Genomic DNA, 17,684 nt, shown 5'->3' with positions numbered 1-17,684 from the left:
GGGATCAAGCAAATTGCTTGAGGAGTACAAGGGATGTGGAGATACACTTTGGAGGACAAAGAGAGGACAATAAAGGGAATGGAAAATCATAAGAGATTGCATAAGTACTGTATATTAAAAGCAAAAGGGTAACTAGAGAGAGAATAGGTCTGTTTAGCAGTAAAGCTGTTGTCTTTATGTGGAGACAGGAGAGATGGGGCAGGTCTCAAATTAACATTTTTGTTCTGCATTTCCTGTGGTTCCTTAAGGTTGTTATAGCTGGGGTGGTAAGGGGTCAGGCTCCCAATGATAAGCACCTCAAGTAGCCTCTGACAACCAAGTCCAGCTCCTGGTCTTCACCACCAGCTCCTGGTCTTCACAGGCTTAGCTACTAAGCTTGGTGGAACCATTTCTACTGACTGGAGAAGGGGCAAAGGCGTGGGACTGGCACCTTAAAACTAATCTCTTTGGGCAGATGGGGCTTGATAGCCAGGGTTGGTAGCTCACCTAAGAGAAGAAGATCTCTGATCTCAAACTTCCACTTCGTCACGGCTAAAACCACTCATGGGGAAGGTTTCACAAGTAAAACCCAAATGAAAAATCCATAGCTGGAGTCCTGACTGGCAACTCCTGCAATGCTGCCAGTGTCAAACTGTATCAGTCTCTGCCATTCCTTAAGGTACATCAGAGGGGGAGTTTGCTGCATGGGAAACAGCTTGGTCTCCATATTGTACAGCCCTGGCTTGCATACATAGATAGCTGATCTGTAACATTCATGGTCAACCCTGACTGACAGAGTCATCACTCACTCACTGTCGAGAAGGTAATGGAAGCCAGGGAATTCAGAGAAAAGAAGAGTAATGCTTTGGAACATATCCACATTACAAGAAAAGAGATGCTGGCAGTGATACACAACATAAAGCTGGATAAATCCTCAGGCCTAGAATAAATGTGTGCTAGGTCGTGGGAAAGCAGGGAAGAAATTTCTGGGATCCTGGCAGAGATATTTGTATCACTGTTCATCACAGATGATGTACTGGAAGACTGGAGGATAGCTAATGTGCCTTTATTTAAGAAGGGCTGGAACAATAAGTGAAGGAACTATTCTCTGTCGAATCTAACATCAGTGGTGGAAAACTAATGGAGGGGATTCTGAGATGCAGCTTCTACCTACAATTAGATACCAAGGAATGCTTAGGGATAGGCAATATGGTTTTGAGTGTGCAGAATTGTGTCTCACAGACCTGAGTTATTTTGAAATGGTGACCAAGATGATTGATATTGGCAGGGCAGTAGATGTTGTGTACATAGAAACGGTAAGACCTTTGACATGATCCCTCATGATAAATTGGTCCAGAATATTGGATCACATGAGATTCTGGTTGAGCTAGACAACTGGATACAAAATGGCCAGCAGGAGCTGCACAGGGAAGAGTAAATAAAAGCACAGAAGGGACAAGTGGAATGGCCATTGCTGGAGTGGGCATTGTTGGGAGTGAGCCAGTGGTGAGAGCGGGAGTGTCAGATTTTGGCTCAAGGGTGGATTCAGCTCAGAAGGGGCATTGACTCTGGGTACGTTGTCTGGGTAAGTTTCTTTCCAAGTTTCCCTTTTTTTCTTACTGTGTCAGGGGTGCTAAGCGTAGTTTAAATAACCATTGTGTGTTCTTCATGTTGGATGTTGGAATCCTGGGAGACCCAGAGTGATGTAAAGAGTTGGAGTATGGCAATCGAGGGTTGTTTTTCAGATTAGTGGCTTGTAACCAATAAGGTTAATGTTGGAACAGGACAGGCTACTGAGTTAGGATATCATGTTATAACTGTACAAGATGTTAGAGTCCAGACTTTGAGTGTTGTATGCAGTACTGGCCAGCCACTGATGGAAAGGAAGTCAATAAGCTAGAAAGGGTACAGAACAGAGTTACAACCATATTACTGAGACTGGCGGGCTTGTTATAAGGATAGCTTTTTTTCCCTGGAGTGTAGGAGGCTGAGGGCTAACCATACTGAGGTTTGTAAAATCATAAGAGCTATAGATAAGGTGAGTAGCCAAATTGCTTTGCACAGCATGTCTAAAACCCAAGGGCACACATTTAAGGTATGAAGGCAGGTATTTAGAAAGAGTAACACACACAAAATGCTGAAGGCAGTATTGATGGAGAGAAATTAACATTTGATTTATAAGGGACCTGGTGGGAACCTTTTTCACAGAGTGCATGATGGCTATATGGAGTGAGTTGCCAGAGTAAGTGTACGTGGGGGGTACTATTGCAATGTTTAAAAGATGTTTAAACAGGTACAGGTTAAAAAGAAAAGGTTTAAAGTGTTGTGGGCCAAATAAAAGCAAACACAAGCTCAGGTAGGCAACTTGGTTGGCGTGAATGAATTGTATCAAAGGGGCTCCTTTTGTGCTGTATAACCCTATGCCTCTAGCAAACATGAAAGGTTAGCAAGTAGGAACAGCAAATCATCAGGAAAACTAATGGAATGTTCATCTTTATAGCATGGAATATGAAAGATAAAAGTAGGAATGCTTTGTATTCTGCTCCTAGAATATTGCGTTTTGTCCTGGCCTCCAGTTTTTAAGAAAGGATGTGCTTACATTGGACATAATGCAGAGAACATTCACTAGATTGATTGTTGGGGTGGAGAGATGATGCTTGAAGAAAGGTTGAGTAGGGCTAGGCCTGTACTGCTTGGAATATAAAGGAACTAGAACTGGTCTTATTGTATTATGTAAGATTCTAAGGGGGATTGAGTGAATGATTGTTGAGGGGGTGTTCCCACAAGACACATAATATCGGAAGTATATTTTCAGAATAATGGGTTTCCCAATTAGGATGGAAGTGGGGAGGAATTTTCTTTCTCAGAGATTGGAATTGTCTACACCGAAGAGTTATTCAGTCAGGATATAGATATCGCCCAAATGCCGGTAAATGGGACTAGCTTAGATAGGCATCATGGTCAGCGTGGACCAGCTGTATTCAACTCTGTGACTCTATTGATGGACAGGTAAACTATACGGAAGTCAAAGAGCATGAGCAGAGAACTCAGTGTGGATTCAGATTGTAAAAATAATCTCAGCCACAGCGAATGTTTAAAATCTGTTACCTCTTCTAGTTACAAACCTGGGATGTTAACTCTCTGCCTGACCAGACTAGCTGTGTACTCCCAGCACTTTTTGTTTTATTTCAGATTGCTAGCATAAAGCAGTTTAAATATCCAGTTAAATGCAGTCAGTCTGAAGGAGTGGTCAGTCTCTGAATTCACTAGGGTGCAGAATGTAACCTAAAAACTGGTGAGCTGCTCAAACTTGCTGGTTATACACCTTATTCTTTCTAGCTAGTTCCTGTCCATAATCCCCTCAGGGAATGACCATCGCACAGATGGTCAGCTAGAACTAAACAGCACAGGGATAATTGTAAGTGACAACTTCTCCTTTGAATGGCTTTACCAACCAGTAAATCTGAGCCCTCAACATGGTGGCTGTCAGATGAACCACACTTTCCCCTGGGGCTCAGTACTTCACTCTCGTGTTCTTTGGCAGGCTATCAAGAAGGCAAATGGAATGTTGGCACTCTTTGCTAGAGGGATTGAATTTAAGAGTAGGGAGGTTATGATGTAATTGTACAGGGTATTAGTGAGGCTGCACTTGGAAAACTGCATGCAGTTCTGGTCTCCTTACTTGAGCAAGGATGTACTGGCTATGGAGGCAGTGCAGGAGGTTCACCAGGTTGATTCCAGAGATGAGGGGGTTAGACTATGAGGAGAGATTGAGTCTCCTAGACTGTACTCACTGGAATTCAGAAGAATGAGAGGAGATCTCATAGAAACATATAAAATTATGAAAGGGATAGATAAGGTAGAGGCAGGAATGTTGTAGGTGAGACTAGAACTAGAAGGCATAGACTCAAGATTTGGGGGAATAAATTTAGGATGGCGATGAGGAGGAACTGTTTTTCCCAGAGGGTGGTGAATCTGTGGAATTCTCTGCCCAATGAAGCAGTGGAGGATATCTCAGTAAATATATTTAAGACGAGGTTGGATAGATTTTTGCATAGTACGGGAATTAAGTGCTCTGGGGAAAAGGCAGGTAGGTGGAGATGAGTCCATGGCCAGATCAGCCATGATCTTATTGAATGGTGAAGCAGGCTCGATGGGCCTGATGGCCGACTCCTGCTCCTATTCCTTATGTTCCCCTCTGTTTGCTAGTGACATCCTTGTTAATTACCTAGTTAATTTCCAAGTCTGCAGCTATTACCAGTCTTTCAATAAAGCCATGGTGGACACACATGCCAGCTCACCCAGCGCCTTGTTTTGCCACAAACACCAATTGTTCCTTGGTTTTATCTGGTAGCCCAGAGGTTCTGGAAGTGCGGTTGTAGTCTTGAGATGGTGAGTCACCAGCCCTTAGGGTTTGAGCCAACCTTTCTTCTGTAGCCTGTCCAGATGAGAATCTGTGTTCTCTCAGCCTAGCCCAAGCCAGGAAAGTCAGCAGTGGCTCGGTAGCTTTAACTATTTTGTGCTCATGCCAGGAAATATTTGCTATTCAGGACACGTGGCAACCAGTGTTGGTTTGTGCTGCTGGGAATGAGAGCCTTCTACGGCTGGTACATAGGGGATTAATTTAGGCACATACTTGATAGTCGGCATGGACATAGTCTGTGAAGGGAATGTTTTCTGAACTATGTTGTGACTTAATGAGCAGTATAGATTGTGCAGCTGGAGAGATGGTGTAGGAGTAAGAACTTTGCTTTCCCCTGGAAAGCAGACATTTCTGGGTGCATTGTGAAGGGCTAGAAGTATAGATGCATAACAACATTACAGGAAGTAGAGCCCGAGTAAAGAGGATATAAGATAAAATTAAAGACTTTTCATCAGGTTGCACACAACATTCAAACATGACAGATGAATTGATACACAAACAAAATAAAGGAATGTGATCTGATAGTCATTAAAAACATGGATGCGTGAACCAAACATTATTCGGGGGTATCTGACATTGCAAAAGGATAGTCCAAAAGGAAAATGAGATGGGTTAGTTCTGTTAATCAAGGAACAATATTGGCTAACGAGCTCAACATGTAAAACCCAGTATGGGTGGTAGTGAGAAATAGTACAAGTAATAAGTCACAGGTGGGTAGAGTACATGACCCTCCGAGCAGTAATATACAGTAGGATCAAATATAAACCAAAATAGAATGGGAGCTTGTGAGAATAGTACAGTAATCTAGTTAAATAATCTAATCTAATAGTCATGGTGACTTTACATAGAAACATAGAAATATAGAAAATAGGTGCAGGAGTAGGCCATTCGGCCCTTCGAGCCTGCACCACCATTCAGTATGATCATGGCTGATCATCCAACTCAGAACCCTGCACCAGCCTTCCCTCCATACCCCCTGATCCCTTTAGCCACAAGGGCCATATCTAACTCCCTCTTAAATATAGCCAATGAACTGGCCTCAACTGTTTCCTGTGGCAGAGAATTCCACAGATTCACCACTCTCTGTGTGAAGAAGTTTTTCCTAATCTCGGTCCTAAAAGGCTTCCCCTTTATCCTCAAGCTGTGACCCCTCGTTCTGGACTTCCCCAACATCAGGAACAATCTTCCTGCATCTAGCCTGTCCAATCCCTTTAGGATTTTATATGTTTCAATCAGATCCCCCCTCAATCTTCTAAATTCCAACGAGTACAAGCCCAGTTCATCCAGTCTTTCATCATATGAAAGTCCTGCCATCCCAGGAATCAATCTGGTGAACCTTCTTTGTACTCCCCCTATGGCAAAGATGTCTTTCCTCAGATTAGGGGACCAAAACTGCACACAATACTCCAGGTGTGGTCTCACCAAGGCCTTGTACAACTGCAGTAGTACCTCCCTGCTCCTGTACTCGAATCATCTTGCTATAAATGCCAGCATACCATTCGCCTTTTTCACCGCCTGCTGTACCTGCATGCCCACTTTCAATGACTGGTGTATAATGACACCCAGGTCTCGTTGCACCTCCCCTTTTCCTAATCGGCCACCATTCAGATAATAATCTGTTTTCCTGTTTTTGCCACCAAAGTGGATAACTTCAAATTTATCCACATCAAATTTCATCTGCCATGAATTTGCCCACTCACCTAACCTATCCAAGTCACCCTGCATCCTCTTAACATCCTCCTCACAGCTAACACTGCCACCCAGCTTCGTGTCATCCGCAAACTTGGAGACGCTGCATTTAATTCCCTCATCCAAGTCATTAATATATATAGTAAACAACTAGGGTCCCAGCACTGAGCCTTGCGGTACCCCACTAGTCACTGCCTGCCATTCTGAAAAGGTCCCGTTTATTCCCACTCTTTGCTTCCTGTCTGCTAACCAATTCTCCATCCACATCAATACCTTACCTGCAATACCGTGTGCTTTAAGTTTGCACACTAATCTCCTGTGTGGGACCTTGTCAAAAACCTTTTGAAAATCCAAATATACCACATCCACTGGTTCTCCCCATCCACTCTACTAGTTACATCCTCAAAAAATTCTATGAGATTCGTCAGACATGATTTTCCTTTCACAAATCCATGCTGACTTTGTCCGATGATTTCACCGCTTTCCAAATGTGCAGTTATCACATCTTTGATAACTGACTCTAGCAGTTTCCCCACCACCGATGTTAGGCTAACCGGTCTATAATTCCCTGGTTTCTCTCTCCCTCCTTTTTTAAAAAGTGGGGTTACATTAGCCACCCTCCAATCCTCAGGAACTAGTCCAGAATCTAAAGAGTTTTGAAAAATTATCACGAATGCATCCACTATTTCTTGGGCTACTTCCTTAAGCACTCTGGGATGCAGACCATCTGGCCCTGGGGATTTATCTGCCTTTAATCCCTTCAATTTACCTAACACCACTTCCCTACTAACATGTATTTCCCTCAGTTTCTCCATCTCACTGGACCCTCTGTCCCCTACTATTTCGAGAAGATTATTTATGTCCTCCTTAGTGAAGACAGAACCAAAGTAATTATTCAATTGGTCTCTGCCATGTCCTTGCTCCCCATAATCAATTCACCTGTTTCTGTCTGCAAGGGACCTACATTTGTCTTAACCAATCTTTTTCTTTTCACATATCTATAAAAGCTTTTACAGTCAGTTTTTATGTTCCCCGCCAGTTTTCTCTCATAATCTTTTTTCCCCTTCCTAATTAAGCCCTTTGTTTTCCTCTGCTGAACCCTGAATTTCTCCCAGTTCTCAGGTGAGCCACTTTTTCTGGCTAATTTGTATGCTTCTTCATTGGAATTGATACTATCCTTAATTTCTCTTGTCAGCCACGGGTGCACTACCTTCCTTGATTTATTCTTTTGCCAAACTGGGATGAACAATTGTTGTAGTTCATCCATGCGATCTTTAAACGCTTGCCATTGCATATCCACCGTCAACTCTTTAAGTATCATTTGCCAGTCTATCTTAGCTAATTCACGTCTCATACCTTCAAAGTTACCCTTCTTTAAGTTCAGAACCTTTGTTTCTGAATTAACTATGTCACTCTCCATCTTAATGAAGAATTCCACCATATTAAGGTCATTCTTACCCAAGGGGCTTCTCACGACAAGATTGCTAATTATCCCTTCCTCATTGCTCAAAACCCAGTCCAGAATAGCCTGCTCTCTAGTTGGTTCCTCGACATGTTGGTTCAAAAAACCATCCCGCATACATTCCAAGAAATCCTCTTCCTCAGCACCCTTACCAATTTGGTTCACCCAATCTACATGTAGATTGAAGTCACCCACTATAACTGCTGTTCCTTTATTGCACACATTTCTAATTTCTTTAATCATTATTAGACTAGACTAATCAAATTGACTAAGGCTGCCTTGAGTATTAATACATACAGTGCATTTGAGATGGTTTCTTTGAGCATTAAGTTGAGGAAACAAAAAGGATCAGACCATTTTTGATCTGCTATTGTGTTATGATACAGGATTAGTTAATAGGATCACCCAGAAAAGACCAAATGTAAGCATGCTAGAAATTTCAAACACAGCTTGAAGCTCAGAAATATGGGTAGGAACAGAAATGTCCTAATAAAGATAATTACAATACTAAATAATAGTAATAATAACAATAATAGATAATTACAATAAATAATAATAATAAGGATAATTACAATATGAGGGCAGAATTGAATAGAGTGCACAATAGATCAATGGTTGCAGACATGTAAAGGGAAATTTCATAAATCTCAAATAAGTATATTCCAACGAAACAGAAAAACCTTCTGGGAAGACCTCATGTACCATTTCTGCATGTTAAGCATGCTATCATTGAAAGTAACTGTATGCTGCAAAGATGAATAGTAGGTAAGGAGATTGGGAAATTGCAAAGAATATCTAAAAGAATTAAGAAGTTGGAGAAAAAAGGGTATGAACATAGACTGGCAAATAATATATTTTAGGATATATAAAATATATTCCTTAGAGGAAGAAACAGGGCAATTAATAACGTGGGAAATAAAAATTCAGAAACGGTAATTTTTTGATTGGATTTCATGGAATCATACTCCACTGAAAACATCCCAATTGTAATAGCCAATCAAGGGTCTCTTGTGAGAAACAACTTTAAAGCACACCCTATTATTGAAAAAAAATACTAGGCAAACTAATGAAACTAGATGTGGTAGAATTTTCCCAGACCAGATGGCTTTCCTCCTGAGGATCTTAAAGGAAGTGGCTTTGGAGAAAGTGAATGCATTGATTGTGGTTTTCCAAATTTCCCTTGTCCCTGGAGATACCTCAGATGACTGAAAAATACAACTAATTGAAAAAAGGAGGCAGAAAAGAGGAAATGGTCAGTGAGTTAGCCCAACATTCGTCTTTGGGAAAATACTCAACTTCAATAGGAAATTTAGAAAATCAGGGTCAAAATGGCTTTATGAGAGGGAAACAGTGTTTGACAAGTTTGCCCCATTTTTTGAGGATATAATGGTGCTTTAGATAATAGTATTCTTAGATTTCTGAAAGGTTACTGCACACCATGAGAATACATGCTGTTGTGGATAGTATGCATTTAAAGTGAAAGGGGAAAGTTTAAAGCAAATATTTGGGACAACTTATTTTTTTCTTTACACAGAGACCTGGATAAGCTGCTTCGGTACAAAGACATGATTGTGATATATAAGAGGCTGTTAGGTAGATACATGAACATGCAGGGAGTAGTGGGATATGGATCAAGTATACAAAGAAGAGATTTAGTTTAATTTGGCATCATGTTTGACACAGATATCATGGGCTGAAGTACCCATTCCTGTGCTGTACTGTTCTATGTTCTATGTAAGAGAGGACTGGCTAACGGAAAACATAAAGCTGGGATTAATTGGTCAATTTTGGATTGGCATCAGTAATTAATGTGATACCACAAGTAGTACTGCAGGAGCTTCTACTATATATAATCTCCATAAATGACTTGGATGAAAAGATCAGCTTTGCTGCAGCCAGGTTGACTAATAATGGAAAGTTAGAGATGGTAGGAAAATATGAGAAGGAAGGACACAAGGAGGCATATGGGTTAAGTGAGTGAGCAAGAAATTGCCAGTTGAGATATAATGCAGGAGGTTATCCACTATGGAAAGAAGTGGATAAATGGAATGAGACTGCCTTTGTTTCATCCAAAGTTACTGGTACATGAAGCACAATATGTTACTATATAGGTACAGAAAATAATTAGGATAGCTGATGTAATATTGGCCTTTAATTGCATAGAATATGGACTATGAAGGCATAGAATCTTGATGCAACTTTACAGGGCACTGCTGAGAGGCATACCTAAAATACTGTGTAAACTATTAGTCTGCATATTGAAGGAAGGATATACTTGCGTTGGAAGTAATTAACCAAAGGTTCATCAGGTTGATTGCTGGGATGAAAGAGTTGGATACAAATGATATGTTAAGCCTAAACTCATTGCAGCATAGAGAATGAAAGTGAATTTATTGTGACATATACGATTCCACAGGGGTCTGATGGGATGGATGCTGAATGGCTATCTTTTCCACATAGGGCACTCACATTAGGCTGAACTTCCTCACCGTAAAGGCCCATTTAAGAAGGATATAAGGAAAATTTTTTTCTTATAAATGGTCAAATGCTGTGGAAGCAGAGCCATTTTACATATTCAAGGCAGAGGTGTACAAATATGTGAACTACGAGGAAGAGTGTGTGAAAGTGATGTTGAGATCAAGATTATACGAGCCATGAACGGTTGGGCAAGCGTGAAGAGGTGATTTACCTATTTCTGGTCCTGTTCCTTGTTCTCATGACCATTTTCTGAGCAATAAGTAACTTTTACTTGGGTTTCTTGCCTTGTAGTGTAGGCCATACAATACACAGGGTTAACAGCTTAGTAAAGTTCAGTCCAAAACACATGCAAATGACGGTCTAGTATGCTAGGCCACATATAACAGACTAACAGGCTGGCCTTCTAGGCCTCACATCAGCCACAAATAGGGGCCTAGCATATTAGGGCCAACATTACAACAACCAATGGCCTTAGATTCTATGCCACAATTTACATGCTCGTAGCCTAGTCTGCTAGGCCAAATTAAATAGACAGCTGAAGATTTGGTATTCCATGTTCTATTTACACACAACTAACTTTTTCACTGATAATTATGCAGTTGTCTATAGAAGATACTGTAGATTCTACTGTCACACGTAGTCTTTCCTCAGGGGCACTAAGTCTGTTGCTCGGTGACTTATTTCCATTGTTTATGCTGGTCATTTCAAAATTCCTCTCATGTATTGCTGACATGGAAGCAGTAACAGTGAAGTGATTTTTGTTTCCTCCGTATTGACAGCAAATGTAATGGGAGAAGGCTCGGCGATAAGCTCCATTAAAGAGTGTATAAACCAATGGATTGACACCAGACGAGGTATAACCAACCCATACAAACACATTGAGGAGTTCTCCGATGATGCCTTCATTGCAGGAATTTTTGCAGATGACGAACAGGACATTAGTGATGAAGAAAGGACACCACATAACCACAAACAGGAAGAATACAATTCCAAGCACCTTTGAAGCCCTCTGTTCATTGCTAATTGATTGCATGGCCCCTTTCCGAAACAGTTTAGTTTCCTTACTTGAGGGTGACCTTGAAGTTTTCTCTGGCGTCTCTGATCTTTCTATCATTGCCGCATTTTCGGTTAAGTTCCCCTTTTTAAAAACATGCAAGTTTGTTCGCTTTTGTTTTTGGTCACCTAGAAAGACGCTGATCTGCTTCTGCAAAATCTGTACCGTCAAGCAGTAAGTAAAAACCATTATTATCAGTGGGATAAAAAAAGCTACAAAAGAGCCAACTAGCATAAAGCTTTCTTCATTAATAATGCAGCTGTTAACAATAAAGACCCTGGATTCATCTTCAAGGCCAATGACAAGGATTGGCATCGAAATACCTGCAAGAGATAATTGGAAGGATATAATGAAACAGTAGAATATTTCAAACAAACTATCTTAAATGAACATCAGTTGAAAAGGAGAGAGGACAAGCATATGACAAGATGACTGGTTTATCCTGGTTGCTCCACCACCCATGATATAATCTGACTATTTGTTATATTTGTTTACACAGTGAATGGTAGGGCATTGAGGAGTGTGATAGGACAAAGGGATCTGGGAATATAGGTCCATAATTTGTTGAAAGTGGCACAGGTAGACAGGGTCATAAGGAAAGATTTTTGGCACATTGGCCTTCATAAACCAATGATTGAGTACAGGAGATGAAATGTTATGTTGAAGTTGTATGAAATATTGGTGACCCTAATTTGGAGTATTGTGTGCAATTTTGGTCACCTACCTAAAGGAAAGATGTAAACAAGGTTGAAAGAGTACAGAGAAAACTTACAAAGATGTTACTGAGTCTGGAGGACCTGAGTTATAAGGAAAGATTGAATAGGTTAGGACAGTGTTCTTTAGAACATAGAAGATTGAGAGGAGATTTGAGAAAGGTATACAAAATTATGAGGGGTGTATATAGGGGAAATGCAAGCAGGCTTTTTCCACTGAGGTTGGATGGGACTACAACCAGAGGTCATGGGTTAAGGGTGAAAGGTAAAAAGTTTAAGGGGAACATAAGGGGAAGTTTCTTCATTTAGAGGGTCATGAGCATGTAGAATGTGCTGCCAGCACAAGTGGTGCATCCAAGCTCGATTTCAACATTTAAGAGAAGTTTGGATAGGTACATGGATGGCAGGGGTATGAAGGGCTAGAGCAGGTCAAGGGAAGTAAGCAGTTTAAATGATTTTGGCATGGACTAGTTGGGCCAAGGGACCTGTTTCGGTTCTGTACTTCTCTGTGACTCTACATTCTCTCTTTTTCAAATTATATTCTTGTGGAAACATCTGGGCAGAATTCTTTCAAATCCTAAGCTGCACAGGTGTTTCAGATTTGCCCCTTTTTATTTCATTTCTACTCCCTTGTTGATGTTTGTTGGGCACTTGGAGCAATAAAAGTGAATCTTATAACTTCCTTGCAAGTCTGCTGTGTCAACTCCTGAATTGGCAGGAATGTTGAATGCTGTCAGTTAATTCCAAATTGAAGTTATCCATACTGGTTCAGGAGCCTGATCATTGCAGTATAATAACAGTTCCTGAACCTGGTGGTGCAGACCCTAAGGCTCCTGTACCTCTTGTTTGACAGTAGTAGCAAGAAGAAAGTATGATCTAGATGGTGGGAGTCTTTGATGATGAAGACTGCTTTCTTGTGGCAGTGCTCCATGTAGACGTGCTCAACGGTGGGGAGGCGTTGCCTGTGATGAACTGGACTGTATCCACCATTTTCTATAGATCTGCAGAAGTTGTACAGCATCCCTGTTTCAGGTATTGAAATAAAATCTGAAAGGTCATATTGCAGTTACAGGTATATAAAACTTTGGTTCATGCCACATTTTGGAGTGTTTTATGTATTTCTGGTTGTTGTACCACAAGAAGGCTATGGAGACTTTGAAGAGGGTGCAGAAGAGCAGCACCATGATGTTAACTGGATTAGACAGTATTAATTACAAGGAGAGGTTGGACAATCTTGGATTTCTTTTTCTGGAATGCTGAAGGCTGAGGGTCAATCTACTAGAAGTGTATACAATTTTGAGAGGCATAGATGGGATACGTAGTCAGAATAATTTTCCTCAGGGTGGAAATGTCACATGCTAGAGAGCATAGCTTTAAGGCAAGAAGTGGGAACATTAAATGAGATTTACAAGCCATAACTTTTACACAGAGAGTAGTAGACTAGTAGTATATAACTTCACTCAACTCAACTTTGAACTAATTCGACAAACCTATAAACTCACTTACAAGACTTCACAACTTATGTTCTCAGTATTTTTTTTATTTTTACAGTTTGTCTTCTTTTGCACATTGGTTGCTTGTCAGTCCTTGTTTATGTGTATTTTTTCATATATTCTATTGTATTTCTTTAGTTTCCTATAAATTGTCTGCAAGATAAGTTAATGACGAGGTAGTATATGGTAACATACAGTTTTTGGACTTCGATAATAAATCTACATTGACTTTGACATTGACATTGATTTCTTAAGACCATAGCTCCCTGAAAGTTGTCACTTGCAGGAGCTATGGTCTTGCACCCTAAATTCCATTTTACATTAATGCTCCAAAGAGATGTACCATTTGCTGTAAACTTTCCTTTTATGTTTTACCTCCCAAATGCAAAACATTGTACTTGTCTGAGTTAAGCTCCATCTGCTATTTCTCCACCCAAATTTCCAACTGATTTGTACCCTTTAACAACCTTCCTTCTTATAAACAACATTGCCAATTTTTGTGCCATCTGCAACCTTACTAATCAACCCATCTACATATTCATCCAATTCATTTTTATCTATCATGAACAACAGAGGTCTCATCAAAGATGTTCATAGAAATTCAGTAGTCACGGACCTGCAGTCAGAATAAAACCTTTCCACCACTACTCTCTTTCTTCTTTCGTCAAGCCAATCTTGAAACCAGTCTGTAAAGTCATCATGGATCCCAAGTGTCTTAATCTTCTGGATCATCTTACCATGTGCAAAGCTTTTGTAAGGTCCATGTATACAACATCTATTGCCATGTAAAGAAATCATCTTTGTCATCTTATAAAACTAAACCATCTTCCAAGCACAAAGCAATTCTGGTAGCCTTGTTTAAGAAGGGAGGAAGGCAAAAGCCAACGATTTTAGAATTAATTATTGATGAAATGCCTGAGTAATTGGAAATACATGATAAAATAGGGCAAATCTCGTTAAGGGGATATCATACCTGACAGACCTGTGAGAATTATTTGAGGAGGTAACACACAGATTAGACAAAGGAGAGTTGGTGGACATTATTTACTAGAACTTTCAGAAGTTCTTTGACAAGGTGCAGCACACAAGAACACTAAAGGAAGTAAACTCATGGTGTTAGAGCCAAGGTACTCATATGGAGAGGAGAGTAGCTGACTGGCAGAAGGCAGTGACTGGGTACAAAGGGGAACATTTCAGAATGGCTGCTGTTGATGAGTGGAGTTCTTTCGGGGTCAGTGCTGGGACTGCATCTTTTCACTTTTGTTACATACCTCATGGTATCTTGTGACTGTCTTATGAGCATGATGTAAAGGTCTTGCAGAGGTCACACGATGTAATTTTCGTGCCAGTGAGGTCACATGATGACCTGTTCTCAACAGGTATATAAAGGAGACCCCTGGTGTGATGCAGTTACTTTTCAGTTTAGTTTTGTGTTAGTTACTCCGTATTGCTGCGTATTCGTCTTATGACACAGTTTCATCTTAAAGTGGAGTTCTACTTTCTATTGTAAGTAGTATTGGAGAGTGAAGACCTTACCAAAGTACAGGAATTTGCAGAGTCGAGTAAAGCTGATATCGTTTGGTGGTTTTGGACAGGATCGAACTTTATTGAGTCTTCATTCAAGAAACAGTGACCTGCATGAGATAACCTCTGCTAAAGTAGGAAAGGTTGTACAGTGTCTATTCTCCAGAGGAAAAGGTCAGTTCCTTTAAACCGTTTTATTTCCATCGTTGTGAATCCTGCGGCCAAGGCAGGTTCCGGCTGGGATCAGCAGTAACGTCACGTCTTCGAGAAATTCTTTGCTTCAGGAAAGTCTCTAATTGATTGCATAAATCTCTTGGACTTTCAAATTTACCATTCTAAGAACTGTGTTCGAATTTACCACTTTAAGAGCTGTTTTCGCATTTACCCTTTTAAGAACTGTTCCAGAGTTGCCGTATAGCAATTAACTTCCGGTTAAGTTAGTCATTGAAATACATTTCGCTATCTTTGAGCAGAGTTTAATAAATGTTTGTTTGTTTTTATAAAACCTGACTCAATTCTATATTCATTGTTGCCAGTCACGTGACACTTTATACATTAATGATTTGGATGAAGGAACTGATGGCATTGCGGCCAGGTTTGTAGATGATAACAAGACAGGTGTTGTCATGGAGGCAAAGAATATGTAGATGGACTTCGACAGGTTGAGATAGTGGTAGATGGAATACAGCATAGAGAAGTCTGTGGTTATGCACTTTAAGAATAAAGATGACAAGGAATGTTTTTAGCTAGACGGTGGTGAATCTGTGGAATTCATTGCCAAAGGTGGCTGGGAAGCCATGTCATTGAGTATATTTAAAGTAGTTATGATTAATAAGGGCATCAAAGATTATGGGGAGAATGCAGAAGATTGGGGATGAAAAGGGTAATAAATCAACCATGATTGAATGGTGGAGCAAACTCAATGGACCAAATATGCTCCTGTCTATTATGTTCTTATGGTCTTATGGTCTTTACAGAAATGATTGGTTCTAGATAAATTGTCTGATTAGCGGTTCAAAATCAAATACAGAAAAAACATAACTACCCTGGAGCATGCAGAATTCTAAGTTCTATGTATGGAGTATTGAGGATGGATTAATTTGATTGAAAGCAGTGAGTCATTCATGGAAAGAAATAAGCAGTTACTGGTCTAGAAGAAAAAGCAATGCTTACCTATTGAAATGGTCCAGACTGCGGTAATTTTTATAATAGCTATGGTTCGTGAGTTGAAGCGGCTGCGCTCGATAGGATTCCGAATTCCAATATAACGGTCCAGTGATATTGCACACAGATGCATGATGGATGCAGTAGAAAATAGAACATCTAAATAAATCCAAATAGGACATAGCTTTTCTGGGAAAGGCCAGGTATTGTCTGAAACACAAACCAATCAGATTATATATACATATATAATCATGCTCTTGTGTACTTATTTAGCAATACAGCTCGGAGTAGGCCCTTCTGGCCTTTTGAGCCATGCTGTCCCAGCAACCCCACATGCCCCAGATTAACCCTAGCATAACCACGGGACAATTTACAATGACCAATTAATCTACCCGGTATGTCTTTGGACTGTGTGGAGAAACTGGAGCCCCAGGGGAAGCCCACACATTTCACAGGGAGGGTGTACAGAGTGTTTATACAAAACTGCGGTGAAATTGAACTCTGAACTCTGGAACTCCCCGAGCTGTTGTAGTGTTGTATTAACCGTTATGCTATAAATATATACAAGAGTTTGTTAATCCCTCTGTTTTCTCCCCTCATCACTCCTTCTGTGAACTCTATCTGACTTATGGAACAGTTCAGACTTCGATCCAGTTAGAATACTCATGGAGTTGACTCATATTCTGTTTCTTATCCAGTTGTTACTCAAGTGAAAGCTCCGAAGATTTGCGGACCTGCAATAATGTGCCATGTTCAAAAAGATGGCTTTCAATGTGATTATAATACTGGGCTTTTGTATAGGATTTGTGAAAACACAGATTATGTACACTCCTGTGGAGGGAACCCATAGAATGACGTTTTGTATATTTGGAAACTGCAAAAAGCAAATTGATCAGAATCAGAAATTTGTTAACTTAGCAGCAGCAGTTCATTGCAATACATAATCAAGCAGAGGAAAAAAAATAAAAATAATTTTAATAATAAATAAGCAAGTAATTCAATTACGTATGTTGAATAGATTTTTTAAAATGTGCAAAAAACAGAAATACTGTATATTAAAAAAAAGTGAGGAAGTGTCCAAAGATTCAACGCCCATTTAGGAATCGGATGGCAGAGGGGAAGAAGCTGTTCCTGAATCGCTGAGTGTGTGCCTTCAGGCTTCTGTACCTCTTACCTGATGGTAACAATCTCTGTCTAAAGCTTTGTTCACAAACGGCATCACTGAAAGGTATGGATTTAGAGAAAGTTGCCATTCTTTAAATGTTAAACATAGAAACATAGAAAATAGGTGCAGGAGTAGGCCATTCGGCCCTTCGAGCCTGCACCGCCATTTATTATGATCATGGCTGATCATCCAACTCAGAACCCCGCCCTAGCCTTCCCTCCATACCCCCTGATCCCTTTAGCCACAAGGGTCATATCTAACTCCCTCTTAAATATAGCCAATGAACTGGCCTCAACTGTTTCCTGTGGCAGAGAATTCCACAGATTCACCACTCTCTGTGTGAAGAAGTTTTTCCTAATCTCGGTCCTAAAAGGCTTCCCCTTTATCCTCAAACTGTGACCCCTCGTTCTGGACTTCCCCAACATCGGGAACAATCTTCCTGCATCTAGCCTGTCCAATCCCTTTAGGATTTTATACGTTTCAATCAGATCCCCCCTCAATCTTCTAAATTCCAATGAGTAAAAGCCCAGTTCATCCAGT

At 40.4% G+C, this 17,684-nt stretch overlaps 1 protein-coding gene across 2 annotated transcripts in view; it reads right to left on the bottom strand.

Annotated features, from left to right (window-relative positions):
• Positions 1-10,211: 10,211 nt before the first annotated feature.
• LOC140204538 (5-hydroxytryptamine receptor 2A-like) overlaps positions 10,212-17,684 on the bottom strand; it is an 81,400-nt gene continuing 73,927 nt past the window's right edge. For both annotated transcript variants that reach the window (XM_072271246.1, XM_072271248.1), the window contains exons 3-4: positions 15,989-16,189; positions 10,212-11,408 (exon numbers count right to left, since the gene is read on the bottom strand). In XM_072271246.1, the coding sequence (XP_072127347.1) occupies positions 10,594-11,408; positions 15,989-16,189 (1,016 nt within the window). In that variant the 3' untranslated portion in view covers positions 10,212-10,593. The remainder of the gene's footprint in view (positions 11,409-15,988; positions 16,190-17,684) is intronic.

The sequence above is a fragment of the Mobula birostris genome, chromosome 10 (genome assembly GCF_030028105.1).
Source record: "Mobula birostris isolate sMobBir1 chromosome 10, sMobBir1.hap1, whole genome shotgun sequence".
NCBI lineage: Eukaryota > Metazoa > Chordata > Chondrichthyes > Myliobatiformes > Myliobatidae > Mobula > Mobula birostris.
This window is presented reverse-complemented; position numbering and strand designations above follow the sequence as displayed.